The following is an 18,992-nucleotide window of genomic DNA, read 5'->3' as shown; positions in this document are numbered from 1 at the left end:
TGGTTGTGAAAGTTTGTGGAGACACAAAGCTTGGCAGTGGAGCCATCTCTTTGGAGCTCTTAATCAGCAAAGTCTCCCTGGGGTTAGACCATATGATCGTGAGAAAATGGGTACGTTTGTCTTTGAGTTGTGCTTTGAACCAAATCTAACAGGTGTTTGAAGTACAGGAATGGGACTGTCCTGTTCATACTTTAGTACAGAATTATTAGTTGTTCAACAGTGAAGTGCTCTGTCTTTGCAAGACATTTGCCCTCTTTCTTTACCCTTGGTCCAGGTTTGTCCAGCTCTGTCCCAGAGCTTAATTGTGTCGAGGTACAGATTTTTCGTCATTCCTGTCTGAGATGGGAGGTGAAGTGTTTTAGGGATTAAATCAGTGAGTGAATGGTTAGAAGAACTTGAACAGAACACTAAATAAATCAGACCAAGAACCCCCACCCCCAACCCACCTCACCTCGTGTAGTCTTTTGGCCTGGTAATTGAAAGCACATTTTCAGAATTGCTGGTGCTGTAACACTGTTTTTAGAATGAGGGACAGGCTGCTTTTTGTTTGGAGATTGTGAGTAAAGGGTTTACTTTTAAGGTTGAGGCCTCTCAAGCTTTAAGAGGTTTTAGCTATCAATTAAGCTATGGAGTAAATTGAGACTTTCTTCACATTGATAAACATCTTAAAAGTATAGAGTGCACCAGTTGGTTTTCTGTCCAAACTTATATCAAATTTAGTTTTTCAAAATTATTCTGTTATATTATTTGTAAATAACTTCTGAAGTCAAACCAGGTTATTAAAATTTTGTTAACATTTTGTGAGAATCTTCTCTCTTGTTAAATGTAAGGCTTACTTTTTATGTGTGTAGGGTAGTTTGAGGTAAATCAAAATGTTAAAAAATAGAGCTAATATCTACATTATCCTAACACTGCTTGATGTTTCTTATTGGGTTGCCAATCTCACTCCTAGAATGTGTTATAGTCATTATAAATGTATACAGAATACATGATTTCTCTGCATTTTGCGTAATTTAATCTGAAGATCAATCTGTAATTATCAAACAATTTATATTGAACAAGAAAAACTACTCTGCCACTAAATCTTTTAAAAGTTAAGCTACTGGAATCTTTCCATCTAATTTGATTTCTAGTCATTTGCGAAATGACTTCAGTGCCTTTGGTAATGAGAGAGAGACGCACACACATTTTCCTAGCCGCTTATCCTCACAAGAGTCGCGGGGAGTGTTGGAACCTATCCCAGCAGTCAACAGGCATGAGTCGGGGTATACCCTAAACTGGTTGCCAGCCTTTGGCAGGGCACATCAAAACAAACAGCTGCACTCACAATTACACCTAGGGGCAATTTAGTGTCCAATTAATGTTGCATGTTTTTGGGATGTGGGAGGAACCCGGAGTGCCCGAAGAAAACCCATGCAGGCATGGGAAGAACATGCAAACTCCACACAGGCGGGTCCGGGATTGAACCCGGGACCTCAGAACTGTTGGATAAAAGGGTGTGTGTACTTGACTTGGGTTGATGTTGTGGAAAGTGCCAGATTATCATAGACTCATACTTTTTGTGGATTTCAAGAATGCCACACATTTATTTCCTTTTTGAACAGGTTTTCACTGCAACCAGAGTGGGACACTTTCATTTTGATGTGTTCCCAACAGCCATGACTCTTGTTTACATATTATTGAAAGGCCTCCCTGTGTTGGACTATCATTTAGGTTTCTTTGTATTATTGGACTGTGTTACTTTCCATGTCAAAATGATGTTTATGATAATCCTCAGTTTTGGTCCATCAAAAAGCTCACCTGTTGGGGTCAGTGACAGTCCCACTCTTTATAGCCCATTTTAATTTGGACCAATGACAGAGTAAAACTTTTAAGACAGTTGTTAACTTCCTGGCATATTCTCATCCAAGATTTTAGCCCCTTTCATTTCTTTTTTACTGCGTTGTCTCCTCCATCACTTGAGTATCACAAGACTTGATATTTTTGAGGAGACACTCAGCCTTGTTGTAGATTCACCTCTAGTCTTCTTGTCATGATCTCTTGCTTCTGTAAGGTTTCTGTGATGGACCAGGCCAGCATTCTCTGCCCGTCCGATGTTAGCCCACAAGAGACATAATTGGATAATTTCTTGATAATAAAATCGATCATCTGGAAACTACTGCATGTGATGTCCATGTTTTTTGAAGGGACTCTTGAAGTGTCGTAAATCATTGAAAAACATACGCTTCACTACACAACCTTTTGCTAACAAATGTAAGAGTGTCAAACTTTGTTTCTTGTGTTTGTCTGTGCCTTCTGTCTTGTGTAGAAGTGGTCCAGTGTAAACAGTCCCCTCTTTTTGCCACTTATCCCACCAAGAGCACCTGGGTTCACAGCGGTGGTGCTGACCTACGATCGTGTCGAGAGTCTTTTCCGAGTCATCACAGAAATTTCCAAAGTTCCTAGCTTGGCTAAGCTGCTGGTTGTGTGGAATAATCAGAACAAGAGTCCCCCTGAGGGTGAGTAAATTCATTCACGCATCCACATGAAATGAGGTCACTCGTCATATCAGGTGCACTACGGTAAAACATGGAAAGTATGAAACAGGAAAAGGGCTTGGTTCTCCAAACTGTTTTCATCACTAAATTTAGTTTTTGGGGGGACACTTAACTTAATGGTAAATGAACATTTTTAATCAACAGCAGACTGTTAGAGCCGTTTGTTCTCTTTTTCATGTCTCAGGAAGCGTATGACTTCTTCCACCTCTTTTCTTTTTGGTAATTAGGCAACACAAATAGAACACTACTTTTAAAGTGTCTCACTCTGCTGATGGCACCATGTCTGTTCTTGACCAGAAATCAAATCAACCCTTAGTTGACTAATATAATGAAGTAGTAGGAAGACTTTGAAGTCCTCTCTCTCGACTGCAGTTTTTCTTTTCATCAGCGGCCTCAGCGGCGCCTGGTTGGAGTGGCGTGACCCATTAGAATTAACGAGGGGCCATTGACAGGTCAGACTCTTAGGGCTCAGTCAAGTACAAGTAATATTTTCCCTCATTTGTACCAAGCCTAACAGGCTGCATTCATGTTGTCTTTTTAGTTTAAACATCCCTAGATGCTAATGTCTACACTCTACAGAGCAATTGGGAGTCACTGCAAAACAACACAAGTTATAGTTTCTGTCCTAAACATCTGGTTAAAAAGCTAGGGGTTGACAACGCTGAACTGAAATAATAGCTCACAATTGTCATGCTGTCTCTTGGGAGTTTTGAAAGGAATGACAATACTTGGACAGGCTGAACAAGAAAAGTAGACTCTTAACATAGCTCCTTTCTTGCTAATTGCTTTTGCAGTGTCGTCTGACACTGTTTAGAGGAGGTCGAGCTACACACAATATGCCATGGCCCATCCAACCATCTTGTACTGCTTATCTGAGTTCGGGTCGAAGGGGCAGAAGCCTTAGCAGGGACACCCAAACTTCCCTTTCCCCGGCCACTTCATCCAACTCTTCCGGAGGTGATTCCGAGGCGTTCCCAGCCAGCCGAGTGACATAGTCCCTCCACCCTGTCCTGGGTCGTCCCCAGGGTCTACTTATGGTGAGATGTGCCCAGACCACTTCACTAGTGGTGCCCGCAAGGGATCTGAATCAAATGCCACACCCACCTCATCTGGCTCCTCTCAATGTGGTGGAGCAGCGGCTCTACTCTGAGCCCCTCCAGGATAACCAAGCTTCTCACCTTATCTCTAAGGGAGACCCTGCACCGTGCAGAGGAAACTAATTTCGGCCGCTTGTATGCAGGATCTTGTTCTTTCGGTCACAAACCCACAGCTCGTGGCCATAGGGGAGAGTAGTAACATAGATCAACTGGTAAATTGAGACCTTTGCCTTTCGACTTACAGTGAAGAAAATAAGTATTTGAACACCCTGCTATATTGCAAGTTCACCCGCTTACAAATCATGCAGGGGTCTGAAATTTTCATCGTAGATGCATGTCCACTGTGAGAGAGATAATCTAAAAAGAAAAATCCAGAAATCGCAATGTATAGTTTTTTTTTATGAGTTATTTGTGTGATACAGCTGCAAGAAAGTATTTGAACACTCGTCTATAAGATAGAATTCTGACCCTCAAAGACCTGTAAGAGAAATTCCCAAGCAGTCAGGTGGGGAAAAAAAGGTCCACTGTTGGCGCAAACATTAGAAAATGGAAGAAGCTAAATCCTTAGAAAGGTGAGGAATCAGCCCAGGACTACACGACAAGACTTGGTCAATGACCTGAAAAGAGATGGGACCACCGTTTCCAAGGTGATTGTTGGTAATACATTAAAACGTCATGGTTTGAAATCATGCTTGGCATGGAAGGTTCCAGTGCTTAAAGCAGCACATGTCAAAGCCCGTCTTAACTTTGCCAATGACCATTTGGATGATACAGAGGAGTTATGGGAGAAGGTTTTGGGGTCATATGAGATCAAAATTGAACTTTTTGGTCATAATTCCACTAACCGTGTTTGCAGGAAGACAAAGGATGAGTTCCATCCCAAGAACACCATCCCTACTGTGAAGCATGGGGGTGGTAGCATCATGATTTGGGGGTATTTTTCTGCACATGGGACAGGACGATTGCACTGTTTTATGGAGAGGATGACTGCGGCCATGTCTTGTGAGGTTTTGGGGAACAACCTCTTTCCTTCAGTCAAAGCATTGAAGATGGGCCGTGGCTAGGTCTTTCAACATGACAATGACCCGAAGCACACACCCAGGAAAACCTAGGAGTGGCTCCGTAAGAAGCATATCAAGGTTCTGGCGTGGCCTAGCCAGTCTCCAAGCCTAAACCCAATAGAAAATCTTTGGAGGGAGCTGAAATTCCCTGTTTCTCAGCGACAGCCCAGAAACCTGTCTGATCTAGAGAAGATCTGTGTGGAGGAGTGGGCCAAAATCCCTCCTGCAGTGTGTGCAAACCTGGTAAACAACTACAGGAAATGTTTGACCTCTGGAATTGTAAACAAAGGCTACTATACCAAATATTAACTTTGGTTTTCTCAGGTGTCAATATAGCAGGGTGTTCAAATACTTATTTTCGTCACTGTAAATCACTAAATCGTTTAAGTCCTGAATACCTGAAAGAAATGCTAATGGTATACAAACCCAGTAGGACTCTGAGATCAAATGGCTCAGGTCTAATAGAGTAATAACGGAGTGCAGAGTCCAAAGCAAACATGGTGAAGCAGCATTTAGTTAATATGCTGCAAAAAATTTAATAAGTTGCCAACAGAGGTGAGGTAGCCCCGACTGTTTTCAAATTCAGATTTAAAAACTCGTCTTTTTCTCAAGCGTGTTTTAGACTACTTTCACTTTTCAATGATATTTATTGCACTAAAATCTGTTTTAATAGTACGTTTTCAATTGTTTTAAGGTATTTGAATGCTTTTAATCATGTAAAGCGCGTTGCATTACCTTGTGTATGAAATCCGCTATACAAATACATTTGCTTTGCTTTTCGCTGCTGTACGCCATCTTGGCATTTAAAAACATACCCACTTGTGACAAGATCCTACGTTTACTGAGTTTTGTGGTGGTTATTGCCAATTCTCCCTAAAAGATGTTATTGTAAAATGCCAGGTAAGTAAACTCTAAAGGCCTCATTGTACTCCCCATTACATCACATGATTGACGCATTGGGTCACATGGACATTATCTCTCGTCATTGGTCTGTTTGTCACATGCTGTGATGACGTACTCAATCTTCCCCTTGGTTCCACCTATCACTTCCGCCACCTGCTTAATCGATTTTGCATAGTTAAATATTATCTGGTTATCTAGGTCCATTTGTGCTAGCGGACACTGTTCCACGGTCGCCATTGTTGTTGCTTTGTTCCTCAGGTATAGCAACAATCGCACTTTAGAGAGGAACTGGAGTGCATTTTCAAATCTGCATGTATTGATGATGCATTGTTCAAATATAAAGGCAAACCACGCGCGGGATAGTCACAGTGACATCGGCATGGTCGCCGCCTGCACAATGTAAAGAAGCCTAAACAAAGCTCATCTGTGTTTGCACTAAAACGTCAGAGGTCAAGGTTGCTCCACCAATTATCATAGACCCCTTAAGTTTGGGTCATCGTGGAATAAACAGTATTCTCTTCAATAAAAATTGCTTTTCATTTTTATGTTTTTTTTTTTTTTTAAATAATAATCGTTACCAAACAATTGCTCTGGTTTTTTTTTTTTTTTCAGAATCACTTTGGCCTAAGATTGGTGTGCCTCTGAAAGTTGTGCGCACCAAGGAGAACAAGCTGAGTAACCGCTTTTTCCCCTATGACGAGATTGAAACTGAAGCTGTCTTGGCCATTGATGACGACATCATCATGTTGACATCTGATGAACTGCAGTTTGGTTATGAGGTGAGCAAATTCCAGACAACCTGTACCAATAATTTCCCATGTTTCTACTGATAATCTCTAAGGGCCAGGAACCATTTCCTTGTGATCCCATGCCTCAGTTACAGGAAAAGATTAGAGTCACATAACAAGGCTTTGACTGCCTGCTGCTTATGTTTGATGAGTGAGGAATAATGATAGGCTTCGAGACTATGATGTCCATTGCGCTCACCTGAATGCATTTAGCTGCAATTTCATAAAATTGTAGCCAGTTTAAGGAGAATTACATTGAATTAGAAGCAGCACAGTAGAACTATGGGCACTCACTATCTGTGGATTTCAAGCAGAATATTTTAGTTATGATGTTGTCTAATGTTGCTCCACATTTATTCAACGTCAAGACTGTTTGCCATGCCATTACCCCTTGTCTTTCCCTATCTGTTAGAACCTCGGACAAAAGTTTTCCACTAAGCGGGACATTTAAGTATCAACAATAGTTTGTTGCATTTAATACAAATTTCGGTAGTGTTTTTTATATATTCATATTATCAGTATAATCATTAAAACTTTTTTTAAATACAGTGGTTGTGTGTAGAGGGCATGCTTGGAGGAACAATATGGCACAGTGCTGACCAAACTGTAAACACAAACTATGTTGCCATAAGTATTCGCTCATGTGTATGTATACACACATACAGAGGGTGAAATAAGTATTTACACGTCATCATTTTTCTCACTGCATATATTTACAAAGAAGGTATTGACAAAAATTTCGCCAGATTTTCGGAGCAACTCAAGTAACCTATACATAAATGTAAAGTAGAACAATTTGCTCAATAGCAAATGAAGTTTTCACAGGTGAAACCCGGAGCCAAAATCAAAAACTGTTTTAGCAATCAATCTAAAAGGCAATACCTGAGCAATTCGAACGACTAATCAACCACATTTTAATACTTTTGTTCACTTGAAAATTGGGTGGATTCAAACAAAATGTGACCTGTCCTGAGTTGTTTAATGTAAGAGCTGGAATTCTGAACTTTTTCTTCTTCTTTTGATCTGAAACCGAAACAAAAACAAAGGAATTGACCTTGCTGTTCCAACACTTTTGAACCGACTGTATTACCTCTCTGTATGTGTTAGTATGGCATGTTAATGTCAGGCTCCTGGCTTCCTACCCAGGCTGGGCGTGGCCAGCCAACTAGTCAGAGCACACCTGCACCTTGTTCCAGCTGATGCTTCCCAGTGTATATATAGGAGTTGGGGGACGACTTGTCCTTCGCTAGATCGTCGTCCTTGATGCCTCGTTCCCGCACTCCTGTTTGCCTGACTTCTGCTCTCCGTGTACCGACCCACGCCTATCCACTGACCACCCTCGTAATCCTGCTGTACAATTACTTCTGATTGTTTGGACTGTCTGCCTGATCCAGACCTTCGACCAAATAAAGGTTTCCTCTGCACTGTCTGCTTGTCTGTTGAGTCGTGCATTTGGGTCCACCCTCGAGCCTCGTTCGTGACAGTTAATATTGGTTATTTGAAAGTAACTCCCTCCCGTGATCTCATGATATTGTCGTTAGCCGCTTAATCCTAGTTTCTAGTCTTGTTTATTATTTTGTTACTGCACGATGTTTCAAATCTAAGAAGTCATCTGCAAATTTTTGATCACCTAATCGGATCTGGACATCCCTACTTATAACCGTTTTAACAATTTCCACAAGGTTCAGGACTCTGTGGATTGAATTCAGAACCATTCTTCCAGAAGCACATTTATGAGGTTACACACTGCTCTCAGTCTGCACTCTTGATTCATCCCAAAGATGTTCTGTCACATTCGTGTCAGAACTTGATCCAGGCAAGTCAAGTTCATTCATACCAAACTCTCTCATCCATTTCTTTATGGACCTTGCTTTGTCCATTGGTGCAGTCATGTTGGAAAACAAAGGGGCCATACCTGAACTCTGCCCACAAAATTATAAACAGATTGGACAAGCAGAAAAGGACCCCATCCCTGAATTGGAAATTAACCAACAACAAAAAGCTGTGGAGTTGCAGTAACTTACTTCACGTACGATCATGGATAAGCTAAGTCCACCTAGCGCCATGCAGCTGACTGGTAATCTTGCAGATAACTGGAAGCCTTTCAAGCAAAGATTTAATATATACTTGGCAGTAAGTGGAGCAGGGGGAGATTTGGAAGTAACCCAAGAGCGGTTTGCTGGTACGTGTTCTACAACGTGGAAGTAGAGATTGAAATCTTTGAAAAACGCCTCATTTATTTGTTCTTCGTTTATTATCACTTTCTAAATGTTTAACAGTATCGGACAAACCTCTGGGTGTTGTGCTCTCAGACATATTCTCATTTTGTCTCAACGGAATTAACTTTCACCTCTGCTTTGTTTGACCGGCAATATGGCGGTGTAAATAAAAATCATGTGATTTTATGACTTAGGTGCACGATCTCTATATTGGTGCTTTAATTCAGGCTGTAGAGTAATCCACCATCACAAGGTTTATGTAATAAAAAAAAAGACAAATATTAAAGCTGTAATTTATTAAGAATTATTATTTTGATTATTCCGAGTGTCACAAGGTAATGTTCCTGTCAACATTTTGAAAATATACAAATTTGGTCAAATTGTTCTGAAAGTGAATATTTATAGGTTGGCACTTCTGCTATCCTAATATTCACACTTTATTGAATAGTTTTATCTATCTTTTCTTGATTTTCACCTCTATCATGACACCTACAGGTATGGAGGGAATTTCCTGACAGGCTTGTCGGTTACCCAGGCCGACTGCATCTCTGGGACCATGAAATGGGAAAGTGGAAGTACGAGTCAGAGTGGACCAACGAGGTCTCCATGGTTCTGACCGGTGCTGCTTTTTACCACAAGGTGACCCAGTAGTTTCCATCTTCCTTCGGATTATCCTAAGGTTTTTGTTTTAGTATCTTGTTGGAAAAAAAAAATATAACCATCACAATGATGATGATGATGCAGATGTAACTTGTTTTGGGAGGGACATTTTTCATTATAATTGAGGATTTTATGACATTTGGTTGAAGTGGGGGAGCAGTTTCCGGTAGACTGCTGTGTGTCGACTATTAAGTTTCGAAGGCAAGATTATGTTGATGAATGAGCAGAACGTTACAGGCCGGGCAAGGTTATTCACACCTCCTCTCAGTCACACACTCACTTGCAATGGAAATTCTGCCACGGCAGCCCGTCTTACGTACTTTTTTGTCACCCAGTCACTGCTTTATTCTTCTTATTGAGCATTTTCCAATGACTTTTTGTTGCAGTACTTCAACTACTTGTACACGTATAAAATGCCGGGAGACATCAAGAACTGGGTCGACGCACACATGAACTGTGAAGATATTGCCATGAACTTTCTGGTGGCCAACGTCACTGGCAAAGCCCCCATAAAGGTACATTCATCTTATTTGCTGCTTTGAGGGCTCTAACCTCACGGAATGGGGGGTGGAAGTGAAGACAGACAGAGCGGACCAACATCTCTGGGTCTGATCAGTTGTCACCCCTGACACTTCCTCCTTGGATCTTACGAAAACACTCACCCACTGCCACCAAATCACAATCTGCAGACCCCCCTACCCAATTACAGTCTCTCCATATCTCACGCTGGTTCTTTCAAAAAAATCCTGTCTTTCATTTCATTATCTTCTCTGCTCCAAACACACATTTACTGCCACAGTGTTGGGACAGAGGCGAGCATACATCATCATTGCTCTGCTCAGGCACCATTCTCCCTTCTGTGCTTGCATTCTTGTTGGAGGTGGCAGGCTTATTTCAGCTGACAGGACCATTTATTAGGTTGAAATGAACTGGCATTTGTGGGTGTGATTTTCTTTAGGTGACCCCCAGGAAGAAGTTCAAGTGTCCTGAGTGTACTGCCATCGATGGGCTGTCCCTGGATCAGACTCACATGGTGGAGAGGTAATGCAATGAATCAATACATAATTGTTTGATTGTAGACTTGTGATTTTTCATTTGGATTATGATCAGTACCCAATATTTTTTACCCTGGAAATGTGTTGTTTGGGATTAGCTAATTCACACATTAATTTTTTTTTTTTTTTGGAGGGGGGTAGAGCACTTTTATTTGATGTTTTTGTGTTCCAGCCAAAGCAATGCAAGTAATACTTTGGTGCCCTCTTGTTTTCAAAGAACTTTGTTGAAATGAATTGAGGATCTTCATTTAGACTGATTTAGTGTCTTGCCGCAATCCTGTGGCATCTATCAATTTTGAAGTGAGTTTCGTTTGGACAAAAGTGATACTATACTGCCATTTTGTGGCATCTGTTAGGGAATTATAAACGTTTTGGAGGGGTCAATTACTTGAGAAGATTTTCCCCATTAGCGGCATGGTTATATATATATATAGTCCTATCCCTCAATGTACACTAGTCTGTATGTGATGACGGCTAAAATCAGGATAAGAACCACTCACACTTCAGTTTTTTGAGATGTTGGTTATCCAGGCTCAGGATTATGAGAATGTGCACAATCTATTGAGAACCCATCAAAATTCTTTATTGAGGATGTAGACAGCAAAGGCCCCAGAAATCAAGCCAAGTGAAATGTGGAAACAACGCACCCACATTCCAAAAAAATGTATGTTAATTATAAATCCTCCATAGTGTCAGTGTTTTTGTCTCATTACACCCTGTGAATGGTTAGAAAGCATTCATATACCCTGCCTCCTGCCCAAATTTAGCTGACATAGGCTTAAACTCACCTGGGGAAAATGAGAGCTGGATGGACAGCTGATATTTTATGACTGTTGTATAGAATTGGACAAAAACATAATGGCTCCATAAACTAAAAATATTAGAACCAATTCAAGGCATGTTGCGGTGTAATTTTACACTCTCGTAAACGTCAACCACAATGATAAACATGGTGATGTTACTGTGCTAACAAAGTATTCAGACCCCTTCATGTTTTGCAAATTTTTGAAAGCCGAATTGATTGCAGTTTTCTATTTTTAAAAATCCATTAAATATTCCATAATGATTCCAAACTTAAGCTCAGAAGCATCTGATTTCTACTGGTCATCCTTTGGCTGTTTCTACAGCTTTAATACAGTCTACCTGCAGTAAATTCAGTTGATTGAACATAATTTGGAATGAAACACACTTAGCAATAAGGTCTGGTAGTTGGTAGTGCATATTGGTGCTGAAACCAATCAATTAAGTCTAAGGAATTCTCTGCAGAGACAGAATTTTGTCAAGGAACAAATCTGGGGAAGGATACAAAAGAATTTCAGCAGAATTGAAGGCCCCAAAAAGCATTCCTATCTCGATTACTTGGAAATGAAAGAAGTTTGGACCACACAGGACCCCTCGTAGATCCGACTGTTTAATCAAGTTGAGTAATCTGAAAAGAAGGACCTGAGTCAGAGAGGTGAACAACCTATGGTCACTCAGGGAGACCTCCAGGGTTTCATTTCAGGGTAAGGAGAACCATCCAGAAGCTCAAACATTGCTAATGCTTTCCAGCAATCATACCTATATGGGAGAGTGGCCAGACAGAATTTACACTCCTCACAAAAAGGCACATGGCAGCCTGCTTGGACTTTTCTAAAAGGCACCGTAATGATTTTCAGACCTGCAGAAACAAAATTATCTAATGGCAGTAGGGAACACTTTTTTTCCAGAAGAGGCAGGAATATATAGTGACATACAAAAGCGGAGGTAGAAGCAAGCAGGTGGATGATATTCTGTGCAGACAATGTAATCTGAAGGAGGTTGTTGACTGTAAAGTAGTGGTAGGGGAGAGTGCAGCTCGACAACACAGGTTAGTGGTGTGGAGGACGACTCTGGTGGTGGGTAGGAAAATCAAGAAGACAAAGGTAGAGCAGAGAACCAGGTGATGGAAGTTGAGAAAGGAATAATGGTGTCCGGTCTACAGAAAATAGGTGAGACAGGCTCTCGATGGACAGGAGGAGCTCCCGGAAGACTGGACTACTACAGCTAAGGTTGATCAGAGAGTCAGCCAAAAATGTTTACCGTAATTTCTCGAAAATAATGCGTAAATTTTTCCAAAAATATTTTCAAAAAGTTAATAGAGCGCATTATGTTTTATGTATGGATGGTATCCTTTTGCTTCCGGTGCCCAAACTGGTAGCAACTTAAACAGGATGCTTTGGCCATCTTGATCGTAATTCAATAAATCCTGCTGAATTTTTGATCGAATGTTGTGAATAGATAAAATAATAATACAATTTGAGTGCAGATGGTGGTTGACTTCGGAAAAAAGATTAACTTGGCACTGGTGCACACTTATTTCCAGAAGAGACAGGAACATAGAGTGACCTACAAGAGCAGAGGTAGAAGCACGCAGATGGATTATATTTTGTGCAGACGATGTATTTTGAAGGAGATTACTGATTGTAAGATAGTGGTGGAGGAGAGTGTCGCTCGACAGCATAGGATGGTGTTGTGTAGGATGAGTCTGGTAGCAGGTAGGAAAATTGAGATGACAAAGGTAGAGCAGAGAATAAGGTGGTGGAAGTTCAGAGAGGAAGAATGCCGTGTGGCCTTTCGGAAAGAGGTGAGACAGGCTCTAGATGGACAGTAAGTGCTCCCGAAAGACTGGAATACTACTGCCAAGGTACTCAGAGTGGCAGGCAAGAGAGTACTTGGTGTGTCTTTTGGTAGGAAATGGGAGAAGGAGATTTGATGGTGTAATCCCAAAATACAGGAAGTCATCCAAGGAAAGAGATTAGCAAAGAAGAAGAAGTAGGACACGGAGAGGACTGAGGAGAGGCGGAAGGAATCCATTGAGATGCGACATAAAGCAAAGGTAGAGGCAGCAAAGGTTAAACAAGAGGCATATTACAACATGTACACCAGGTTAGATACGAATGAAGGAGAAAAGTATCTCTACAGGTTGGGCAGACAGAGGGATACAGATGGGAAGGATGTGCAGCAAGTAAAGATGATTAATTAATGGAAATATGTTGACTGATGCCAGTAGTGTGCTAAGTAGATTGAAAAAGTACATTGAGAAGTTAATGAATGAAGAAAATGGGAGAGAAGGTAGAGTAGAAGAGGCAAGCGTGAATGACCAGGAAGTGACAATGATTAGTAAGGGGGAAGTTATAAAGGCACTGAACAGAATTAAAAATGAAAAGACAGTTGGTCTTAATGACATACCAGTGGAGGTATGGAAGCAATTTGGAGAGGTGGCTGTGGAGCTTTTGATCAATGTACTCAATAGAATACTAGTGGGAGAGAAGATGCCAGAAGAATGGAGGAAAAGTGTGCTCATCTCCATTTTTAAGAACAAAGGCGATGGCTCAGAGCTGTGGAAACTAGACAGGAATAAAGATGATGAGCCACACAATGAAGTTATGAGAAAGAGGAGTGGATGCTAGACTCAGGTCAGAAGTAAGTATATGCGAGCAACAGTATGGTTTCATGCCTAGAAAGAGTACCACAGATGCATTATTTGCCATGAGGATACTCGTGGAAATGTACAGAGAAGGTCAGAAGGAGCTACATTTTGTCTTTGTAGATCTAGAGAAAGCTTATGAGTACCAAGAGAGGAACTGTGGCACTGCATGCGCAAGTCTGGTGTGGCGGAAAAATATGTTGGAATAGTACAGGACATGTATGAGGGCAGCAGAACAGTGATGAGATGTGCCGTAGTTATGTCAGAAGAATTTAAGGTGGAGGTTGGACTGCATCAGGGATCTGCCCTGAGCCCCCTTCCTGCAGTAGTAACGGATAGGCTGACAGATGAGGTTAGACTGGAATCGCCTTGGACCATGATGTTCGCAGATGATATTGTGATATGCTGTGAAAGCAGGGAGAAGGCGGAGGAAAAATTAGAAAAAAGGAGACATGCACTGGAAAGGAGAGGAATGAAGATTATCGAAGTAAAACAGAATATATGTGCGTGAATGTGAGGGGCGGAGGAGGAAGAGTGAAGCTCCAGCGAGAAGAGATAGCGGGTGAACAACTTCAAATACTTGGGGTCAACAATACAGAACAATGGAGAGGGTGGTAAGGAAGTGATGAAACGGGTCCAAGCGGGATTGAACAGTTGGCGGAAGATGTCTGGTGTTCTATGTGCCAGAAGAGTATCCGCTAGGATGAACGGCAAAGTTTATAAATCAGTGGTGAGCCCGGCCATGATGTACATATTAGACTGTGGCACTGAAGAAACAACAGGAAGCAGAACTGGAGGTAGCAAAAATTAAAATGCTGAGGGTCTCGCATGGAGTGAACAGGTTGGAAAGGATTAGAAATGAGCTCATTAGAGGGACAGTCAAACTTGGATGTTTTGGAGACAAGGTTAGAGAGAGTAGACGTAGATGGTTTGGACATATCCAGAGGAGAAAGAGTGAGTATATTGGTAGAAGGGTGCTGAGGATGGAGCTCCCAGGCAACAGAGCGACCAAAGGAAAGTTTGATGGATGTGAGGGAGAGCATGAGGACAAAGATGCACGAGATAGGCTTAGATGAAAAAACATGACACACTGTGGTGACCCCTAACGGGACAAGCCGAAAGGAAAGGAAGATATTTAGGTATGGATGAAAAATAATAAATACAATCACATTGTATGGTTGTATACGGTTACATAGAGTGGTTAAAAAAAAAAAAAGGTATACGTATATATTCGATGGCCCCGTAGCTCAGTGGTTAGAGCACTGGTTTGGTAAACCAGGGGTTGTGGGTTCGTAACCCACTGGGGCCTCCACTCCCTGAGAAGGGTTGTGTCAGGAAGGGCATCCGGCGTAAAAATTGTGCCAAACATATATATGCGTTCATCTAAAGAAGAATCTGAGATGATACACTGTGGCGACCCCAAAAGGGACAAGCCGAAAAGCCGAAAGAAACAGTACATATATATTTCGATATGATATTCGATGTCTTGTGTTTCACATTTATATTTATTAGGGTAATGTACGTGACTCTAAATTGCCCGTAGGTGTAGTTGTGAGTGCGGCTGTTTGTGTACCCTGCCTCCTGCCCGTTGAGAGCTGGAATAGGGTCCAGCACTCCCCACGACCCTGTGAGGATAAGCAGCTAAGAAAATGGATGGATGGATGGATGGATGGATGTAATATGTGTTATCAACAGTATTAATAAAATGTTCTGCTATCATTGAGCATTTATTTTAGTTGGTTGAGGGATTCTGTTCCGACAATTACAGGGTCCAAGACAAGCGTGTCCTGTGGCCTGTCCCAAGATTATATTTCAGCTACATCAGAAAGTGCACAATGATTATTAAGTACAAACCTAACAAAATATAAATACAGATAATTCCCAATATTTTGACCATATGGATAGCAGCAAATTGGTGGTGCGCATTAGACATTCGTAAAAGGGTTTTCCTGATTTTTTTTTTTTTTTTTTTTTTTTTTTTTTAATGTCAACTTTGGGGATGCACATTACACTTCAGGAAGCATTATACTCGAGAAATTACTGTACATTTTCAATAAATTTGCACTTCTGTCTAAAAATGTTGTTCACAGCAGCAGCTCAGAATCAGAATTGGCTTTAATGGCCAAGTGTGTAAAAACACACAAGGAATTTTTCTCCGACAGTCAGTGCTGCCTTGGTACGACATTCAGAACAAAGAACAAGAAACAACAACATAGCAACAAGAACAAAAAGCAAGAGACATTTCTGTTTATGGGAACTATTCTTTAAAAGATGTGGAAGATGTAAAATCTTATTCATTTAAAACAGGTAAGAGATAAGTGTGTTAACGTTCCAAATTGTGTTAAGCTTGTGTAGACTGCTTTTACCTGTTCGCGGTTCCGGTTATAGACCAGTGCAGTGTCAATTGTCTACAAAATTTTAAAAAATTAATGTAAAAAAAAAAATATATATATATATATTACTAATACTAACACTGATAGGACCAGCGGGATGTGAGTGAGTGTCCTAAAATGGCGCAAGGCAGAAAAATAGTAGGTTCACTGATCATGAATTTAATTGCCAAAGGGAAAATACTGTTCGAATGCCTGCTACTTTTGACTTTCATTGTGCTGTAGCTCTAATAATAAATGAATACAGACAGATGTTCCCAGTTTCCATCGGTGCCAACATACGGTATTTCAAGCATTATGAATTTGTCCAGATGAACAGCAGTTTTCATCCAAGTCCTTGAGCAGGTTGATCTGAATAGCACCTTACATGCAAAGCTTTTCACCCATTGAGATTTGTATAGTTTCAGCATTTGAACTTAAATAGTTTTTGTTCTCCTCCCGAGATCTGAGTGCATCAACAAGTTTGCGTCGGTTTTCGGCACCATGCCTCTGAAGGTGGTGGAACACCGGGCTGACCCAGTTCTCTACAAAGACGACTTCCCAGAGAAACTGAAAAGCTTCCCTAACATCGGCAGCCTCTGACCACCACGCATTCCGTATTTTGACCTCATTACGGCCTTAGCAGAGCCACACTTGACTTTTCTTCTACTATACCTTCTCTTGTACAGTGCTATCATGTTCCAGTCACGGCTTTTATGTTGAATGCATGATGAAGCATGTTTGGTTTGGGATTTTTACAAATAATGTTAATCATGGCTGATGAGTGATCCTTACTGAACTTTAGTTATGATGGGATAAATGCATACAATATATACATCTATACATATGGATTTTTGTTTTTGTTCAGGAATGAATATTAGTTGTAATTTATTATCCCACATTCAACAAGTTTAAATAGTTTTGTGAACTGTGCTTGGGTTGGGATGTTAAAAAAAAAAAAAGGTGTTCTTGCCAAATTGTATAGTTAGTCTGTTAGCTGCAAATAAGAAGAAATTCCCTGATTGGACAAAGCTGCTCTCAGGAATCTAATATTTAGATTTTTCTGTTGATCACGTTGCTGAGCTACTGGATTGTTAACCGTGCACGTGATGTTAAATTGCTCATGTCCAACACATCTCACAGATCACTTTATTAATGCCTTGTTCTGAATCAGTGTATTGAATACTTGACGCTGTTATTTATCCACTTTTTGTCCTCTATCCTTTGTTCATTTGAGGTTAAAGTTTTTACAATGTTACCTTTGCCTTGCAATGGCTTTATTTTATTTTTTGTAATATGAAACAAAATGAAAACTAACGTCTGCTTTTGTCATACCTTGCCTGTTTTTTTCCCCACGTGATTAGAATGTGATTGTTGAAAGATGACACAAGTTGTATTTATATTTTGATATCCGCCTTTACTTGGAATCTGCAAAGGTTCAAATCAGCCCCTGTGACATTGTCCCCCTCCCCTCGCCTCCCACCCCATCACCTGTTGTTAATATAGGCTGTCTAATCCACCCTGTTCAATGTCAGCAGTTCAAAAGCGTGCGCTTCGTATTTTTGTCATCTTCATTTAGCATCACACCCTTGCAGCCTGTGCGATCTCATTTCATGACTCGTGTTCCATCAAAATCACTGAAAGGATTTGGGGATGAGACAACATTTGGGGTTCGAAGACAATGCAGTTACACACTATGTCATCGTAGTTTGCAACGCGCCAGCGGTTTCGAATAGCCGTCAAGACCTGGGGACTCCCTCAACATTGGTGGAAAAAGTGATGAGGAAACTTGAGTGATTCTAACCTTGTGGGTTTTGCTGTGTAACCTTATTTAAATGAAATGCATTATTGTTTCATAACTTGCAAAATAGAAGCTATTAAAGAAGTTTTAATAACTTATTGTACTTTAATCACACAAAAATATCACACAAGTCGTAGCTTCAAGCTACAACAATTACACATCCAGTATAGAGCGGGAAAGAACAAAAACGCTTCATTAAAAAAAACTGGATCATCTCCAAGAGTCTTTGAACATTTATATGCACACATTAAAAGACATCCAAATGCTCTTGTACTGATAGCATGACTTCAGTAGTATTAGATAGGGAGCCCAACTGGTATCACCTGTCAACTCACGTTGCATTTTCCGTATGGAGGATAAAGACAGGCTATCTTGTCGACAAGATGTCAGCAGAGGTGTTGATCCAAATTGAACAAAGCATATCTGTAAACATCGATATGTATTGTAACGTACTCTGTAACTGTATGGACACTGCAGCCCAAAGGCAGTCAAGTGTGTCTATCCTGACACGCAATCCTGCAGGCTCCCCAGGGCTCAATGTTAATTAAAAATCCTTCCTGGGTTGGCTGCGCCTCGACCCCAGGGCAGAGAGCTCTGCGACGGGGGCTGGAGTTGGACTGGCGGACACGGTGCGCAAATGGCCAAGCGAAGAGCATCAACATGAGGGGGGATCTTTGAAAGCAGAGACATGACAGCTGAGGGGGAAGCATGTGTGAGGCATGTTTGTTTTGCATTTAGCCCCTGAGCACAGCTGTGTGCACTGTCCTTTTCCCAGAACACCGGAACACAACAGAAACCCTCCACCCAAACGCTCTGCAAATAAACTGGGCCCCATGTCCAAATATCTAAAACAATCCTCTCATTTTTGATGTATGGACTATACAGTCTAGATTATGTCCTGCATATGCCTTGGATTTGGACCAAGGGGTAAAACTGGATGTAATTTTGACACGCCCAGTGTGATGTGCTCTGGTGAAAGATTATAGCATGCACTATAATTCTCTCACCTGCTGAGACGATCTGTGAATGTGGTTCCTATTTAGGGGATTTTCAA

General features: G+C 41.1%; 1 protein-coding gene across 2 annotated transcripts in view; it reads left to right on the top strand.

The window, feature by feature from the left end:
* Positions 1–17,471, top strand: part of ext2 (exostosin glycosyltransferase 2) — a 43,073-nt gene extending 25,602 nt beyond the window's left edge. Inside the window, exons 10-15 of one of the 2 annotated variants that reach the window (XM_061815438.1) lie at positions 2,309–2,498; positions 6,211–6,377; positions 9,101–9,244; positions 9,652–9,780; positions 10,224–10,306; positions 16,602–17,471. In XM_061815438.1, the coding sequence (XP_061671422.1) occupies positions 2,309–2,498; positions 6,211–6,377; positions 9,101–9,244; positions 9,652–9,780; positions 10,224–10,306; positions 16,602–16,740 (852 nt within the window). In that variant the 3' untranslated portion in view covers positions 16,741–17,471. Of the gene's footprint in view, positions 1–2,308; positions 2,499–6,210; positions 6,378–9,100; positions 9,245–9,651; positions 9,781–10,223; positions 10,307–16,582 lie in introns of both variants that reach the window. The other variant, XM_061815439.1, reaches the window with a different exon arrangement.
* Positions 17,472–18,992: the final 1,521 nt, after the last annotated feature.

The sequence above is a fragment of the Syngnathoides biaculeatus genome, chromosome 3 (assembly GCF_019802595.1).
Source record: "Syngnathoides biaculeatus isolate LvHL_M chromosome 3, ASM1980259v1, whole genome shotgun sequence".
NCBI lineage: Eukaryota > Metazoa > Chordata > Actinopteri > Syngnathiformes > Syngnathidae > Syngnathoides > Syngnathoides biaculeatus.
The sequence above is the reverse complement of the archived record's forward strand: the minus strand, read 5'-3'. Positions and strand labels throughout refer to the sequence as shown.